This window comes from Echinops telfairi, unplaced genomic scaffold (assembly GCF_000313985.2).
Source record: "Echinops telfairi isolate 266 unplaced genomic scaffold, ASM31398v2 ScPeMD7_53;HRSCAF=182, whole genome shotgun sequence".
Taxonomy (NCBI): domain Eukaryota; kingdom Metazoa; phylum Chordata; class Mammalia; order Afrosoricida; family Tenrecidae; genus Echinops; species Echinops telfairi.
In genome coordinates this window covers 14,910,971-14,916,519 of record NW_022103951.1, presented here as the reverse complement: position 1 = coordinate 14,916,519, position 5,549 = coordinate 14,910,971, and the positions used below count along the sequence as shown (strand labels likewise).

Sequence of the window (5,549 nt, the reverse complement as noted above, 5' to 3'; positions counted from 1 at the left end):
TATTTTCAAATTTGATGTCTAAATCCCAACTGAAAGAAGAGAAAGAGCCACCTAACTTAATGGAATATGTTCAAGAAACTAAGTAGAATTGATTGGTTTTTGTCAACAATGTTGCAAGACAGAAGTTTACTGCTTCTCTAATCATTTCAAGTATGTGGGAGGAAAAAGAAAATACTCTATTATATCTTACTAGAGGCAAATGATTGGGGGTGGGCCGCGGGGCACGCATCCCCAAGAGAAGGAGAGAGGACCCCCAAGGAGTCGGCTGGGCTTCCTGGGCAGTGGCACCAGGTGAGCAAGTAGAGACAGTTGAGGAGGTGGCATTCCTAATGGCACAGGTCTTGTTCAGGTGAACAAGGCCCACACAGCAAGGGGAAGTGGAAGCTACAGCTGTGAGCAGTCATCTCTTCACTTGTAACTGCAGGAGGCCATCCTGTAAGAGCTGGGAGCGACCCTTCATGGGCTGCACGCCCCCTCCTGGGCTCTGCTCTCTTCCACATGCTCCTGGCTGAGGCGGCTGCTCACAGGGCAGGGCTGGAGCTAGGCCCAGCAGAAGGATGTTAATGGCACTTTGGTTGCCATGACGACACTCAGTGACTCCTTAGCGAAATGGGCGGGATGTGTGGCTGGCTCTTGACACCATGTGCCAAGGCTTTCCACTGATGAGTGATTTGGAGGGACTCGGGGCAAACTGTTCACTTTCTGGAAGAGGTGAGGGGCAGCGGGAGAGAGAACTAAGATTAAGTCGGCTGGCAAACTATTTCCCTACCAGGGGGCTTGGAAAGGTGGAATGGAAAGATATTTGGATTTTCCCCCAACTTTTTGGCGGTTTCTTGTTGGGCCTTGCTTTGTTACCAGGGCATTTTGGGGGCCCGGAGGTTTTCGTTGGCCTTTTGCCGGGAGGCGGCCTTTGCCCCAGTGATTGCCCCAAACCAAGATTCAAGGAGCAGTGGTTGGCACCATCTAGTGGAGACTATGCCAAGCAAATGTCTTCCAGAGACTGGTGGGACCCCTAGGCCTATGGCACAGCATCACCATTCAGGCTGGAAGGGAACTCGCTGCCGTGTGAGAATAATCAACTGCTGAGGTTCAAGAGAGGACACTGACCTAAGGACAGTGTTCAGAGGCTTAGGCAAAGAGGAGGCATGGAGACGGAAGGCACAGGGAGGAAGGGGATGCTCGCTGATCCAGGGTCCATGGAGGGGAGTGTCATGGCTGGAGGGAACTGTTGGCTGTACTACTGAGGATCTGCTCTGTGAATCTTCACCTAATCCACAGTTAAAAGCTTAACAAACAAACAAACAGGCTATCCTATTTTTGAGGTAAGAGCTGAATATTTTAAAACATCCTACATTGGAAATGATACATTAAAATGAATTTTTAAAAGGCACTTCTTATCTCAAAAGGAGCCCTGGTGGCGCAGTGGTTACAAGTTGAGCTGCTAACAGCAAGGTGAACAGTTCAAAACCACCAGCCACTTCTCGGGAGAAAGATGGAGCTTTCTACTCTTCTAAAGAGTTAGTCTTGGAAACCCACACAGGTAATTCTACCCTGTCCTACAGTCGGCATTGACTCAAAGGCTGTGAGTTTTGAGTTTTGATCTCAAAGTAGTTCTAGGTTGGGAGAAACAGTCTAACTCCGCCCCCCCCACAGTTTTCATGGGAACAAGGATGAGTATGAAAAGATGGGGGGCCTGGTTGGTCTCCTGCCCAGAATCTACAGCTTCTGCCCACTTGGAACGGCAGAGTGTTCTTGCATCAAGTGCGTCTTTCTGGACGCATTCTTCATAACACAGCTAGGGGCATCACCTTTGTTGCAGACTGTTGCTGAATTTCTGGGGCACCACTGGGCGATGTGGGAGGCCAGCCAGCCAGTGCTGAGAGCTCCCCAGCCCCGGTGCTGGAGCCTCAGTGCCAGCAGGATGGCAGGGAGCCATGGGCTGCTTTTAACCCTCCCAGGTGCTGACCGAGGACCCCTGGAGGCACAGTGATTACAGCACTTGGCTGCCAACTAGCCATTTGGGTGGTCTGAATGCCCCAGCTGTTCCGTGGGAGAAAGGCATGGCAGTCCGTTCAGTAAAGACTGACAGCCTTGGAAGCCTCTGAGGCAATGATGCTGGGGCAGAATGGGCTAGCCTGACATCTCAAGGCAGCAAGGACTGCTTTTCCAGCTCTATGGTCAGTGTGTAAGCAGCAGTTTCAGAGTGGGTAGCCCAGTGAACGGCACAGTAGGGACGAGAGACCTTGAGCATCATGCTAGTATGCTCTCAGTACAAGTGCACTGAGTAAACAACTTGAAGAAGTGCCCTGGCTGGCTTCTAGCACCCTGTAGGACCTGGGAGAGGACTCTGTTGATGGGCTAGGTCTGCTCCTGCTCTTAGACCGTCATGGGACACCATTATCAGATGAAGATACTTGGGCAGTTTGGAAGATTCCACACGCACTTTAGATTCTGCTTTTCCTGCTGGCAAAAACTCCATTTCGAAAACTGGATTATCATGGTGGCCAACAATTACGAAATAGAAGCTTCCAGACATGGTCTTCGATGTATGGTCCCTAAGGAAACAAAGAATAATAGACATTTTTAGCACTCCATCAGGAACACCAACGAGAGTAGACAGAAAGTCTTTAACCAATTAAATTAAAAAATTTTTTTTCCCGGCAAAAAAAATAAAAAAGTCTTTAACCTTTAACCTTCACAGTGTAGAAGTGGATGCCACTGAGCTTGGTGTGCTTTCCAAAAAGATGAACGTGGATATATGACTCTTGGGACACCTCAAATTATGCAGCCGTGGCAGGTTCTCTTAAATGCCACACACTAAATTGTCATGGAGCCACGGAAAGACCTCTAATCCGAAACCGTCAGAACAACCGTTTCATGAGTCCTGAGAAAGAGAGTCCAGAGAGTCTGCACCACTGGAGTCTAAGGTCCCAGTGTGATTGGTGGAGCCCACTGGGCTGAACTGGGACTGGCCCAGTCAACAGTGGGCTGTTAGTAAGGGACAAGTGAACGTGACACCGGGTCAAACAAGGAGCTTAGATGTTTCCCGGAGTGATCTGAGGGAGAAAACAACACTCCCTCATGCCACTTGCAGAGAGGAGAGAGCCAGTACCATGGAGCTACAGGCGAGTGCTGCACTTGCCTTCTTCTGACCAGAGATGTGCGCCACACACACAGTGTCAGCAAGCCCAAGAGCTCCTGCTACACCTCTTCACGCGCCAAGCTTTCAGAAAGGAAGAACGTTTTTGTATTCTAGACGAGATGGAAGGCACAATTAGCCAAGAAAGAAGAAAACCCAAACTCTCTGCTATCAAGTCAATACTGCCTTATAGCGACCCAATGGGATAGAGTAGAATGGCTCCTGTGAGTTTCTGAGACGGTAACTTTATGGGAGTTGAAAGCCCTTTCTCCCTCAGAGCTGCTAGTGGTTTTGAACAGCCAATCTTGAGGATCACAGCCCAACACATGACCACTACACCACCAGGGCTCCTCAAGAAGCAGTAGAGGTGTCAAATTAAATAATGCCAAGGGTTTTTTTGCCATTGATAATGGATGGATGGGGAGATGGACATTGGTATGTATGTATTTTTAGCTCAAGGTTCAAGTTTCGCTCAGCCACTTACTAGCAATGTGACCACAGGCAAGGTCCTTGATCTCTGAGTATCCAAGTCATCATCTGGCAAACATAAACGGCAGCGCCTGAAGAGGGGCACACGCAAGGGCAGGTGAGGCACCCCGTGCTGCGTCATCAGTGCTCTCTAGAATCCACACAGAGCAGCTCCTGCACTCGGGGCACATGAGGACAAGCCGTGTCTCTGTGTGTGGTGCGAATATGGCTCCCTGGGGATGGGCAGTCTCCCAGACCATTTTTAGGAGGTGTGTCGGAGCACCTGGGGCTCACCCAGTCCCAAGGGTGCTTCTGTTGCTTTCCCTGGAACATGCTGTGAGGTCAAAGCGGGGAGAGATCTTCCTTGAGGAAGGAGACAATTCTAGTGGGAGCAGGGGTCTTGAGAACAGGACGGTGACCTCTCCCCATGAAGAAGGTAGGCCTGAGACCTCCTGCACCTCAGTGAAATGGGACTTACAATGGTATTTGGAGGTACGGAGCCGCATGTCCCAGCATGCAGCCCAAGCCTGGCCTCGCCCATCCTGTCACTGTTGTCTGTGTACGCAGTCCTGCTCCCACAGCAGAGCCAGCAGCTGCCAGGGAGGTCATGTGGCCCACAGAGTCTAGAATAGTCACAGTTTGGTCCTTTCCAGACTAAGTTTGCTAACCTCTATTCTAGGGAAAAGATCGGAACAAAAGCCCACAGAGAAAAACTGGATCTGAGCGACAACAGGACTGATACAAAAGCTACGTGAAACTAGGAGACTGCACCGCGAATCTCAGGCCAGGAAGCAGGCTGGGCATGTGCACCCTGAGCCCCAAGAGTGGTAGTTATCATTCGCTCTTGCTGGGCTGGGCTCCACAGTGAGCACTTGGCCAGAGATGGGTGGCTTTCTTCAGTTCCAACATTGGAAAAACAGTAGTTGAAAAAAAATACATATAACGCCCACCCCGCCACCCCATCACCAACACTTAAGAAGCAGAAAGTATATGTATAAGATAACCCCTGACAAAACACACACACACACACACACACACACACACACACACACACACATCCTCTAGAGCGAAATTTAAGATGGAATGAGAAGTACAGATCTTCCCAAACAAAATAAAACAGAAAACTGTTGCTGCTGAGTTGATTTTGACTTGTGGAAACCCTACAGGTGTCAAAGCCAAACTCTACTTCACAGGGTATCCAAGGGCTGATTCTTTATAAGTTGATTGCCAGGCCTTTCTTCCCAGTTACCTTTAAGTAGACACAAAACTTTGACCTTTATCCAAGCAAGACTAGGTGCAGAGGTTTGGAGAGGGAGGAGCCTGTGATGGCTGCTCCAAGCCTGGCCAAGGTGACCTGGCACCATATCCAGATGCTGACATTATTTAGGAAGGCGTGAAACAAGGAAGGGGTGGGAGAGTTATGGAAACGAACATGCCAATTTTGAAATATATACTGTGGGTGACAGAATGACAGCTCTTTGAAAATGTCCCCGTCATCACTTAGGAACCTGTACATGCGTTACCTTAGATACAGGAAGTTCAGCTTGCAGGTAGAATTTGGTTGCTAGATATCAGCTGACCTTGAAATAGGGAGAAGATAGTGGATTTGGTGGGGGCCCAATGTCACTCCACAGGGTCCTTAGACGTGGAGGAGCGAGGCAGAAGAGGAGTCAGAGGGTGAAGGAACCAGGGAAGAATAGTCTGGAAATGCAACAATGTGCCTTTGAGGAAGAAGGGCGGCGTGAGCGCAGCTTCTCGAAGCTGAAAATGACTAAGAATTCTCCCTTGGAAAAATGTGGGACCGACCCTCACATTCTTAAAAGAATCCCGACCTACTGGACTCACTGAGGCTGGAGGACTCCCTAAGATGATTGCCCCGAGGTACTCCTAAACCTGAAGTCAAACTGCAATCTGAAGTCACGCAAAATAAATAGTGTCTCAC

General features: G+C 49.5%; 1 protein-coding gene across 2 annotated transcripts in view; it reads right to left on the bottom strand.

The window, feature by feature from the left end:
- TRAPPC2 (trafficking protein particle complex subunit 2) overlaps positions 1–5,549 on the bottom strand; it is a 13,413-nt gene that overhangs the window by 3,707 nt on the left and 4,157 nt on the right. The window contains exons 1-2 of one of the 2 annotated variants that reach the window (XM_045290736.1): positions 3,624–3,693; positions 2,444–2,555 (exon numbers count right to left, since the gene is read on the bottom strand). In XM_045290736.1, the coding sequence (XP_045146671.1) occupies positions 2,444–2,536 (93 nt within the window). In that variant the 5' untranslated portion in view covers positions 2,537–2,555; positions 3,624–3,693. Of the gene's footprint in view, positions 1–2,443; positions 2,556–3,623; positions 3,694–5,549 lie in introns of those variants that run through there. The other variant, XM_004709963.4, reaches the window with a different exon arrangement.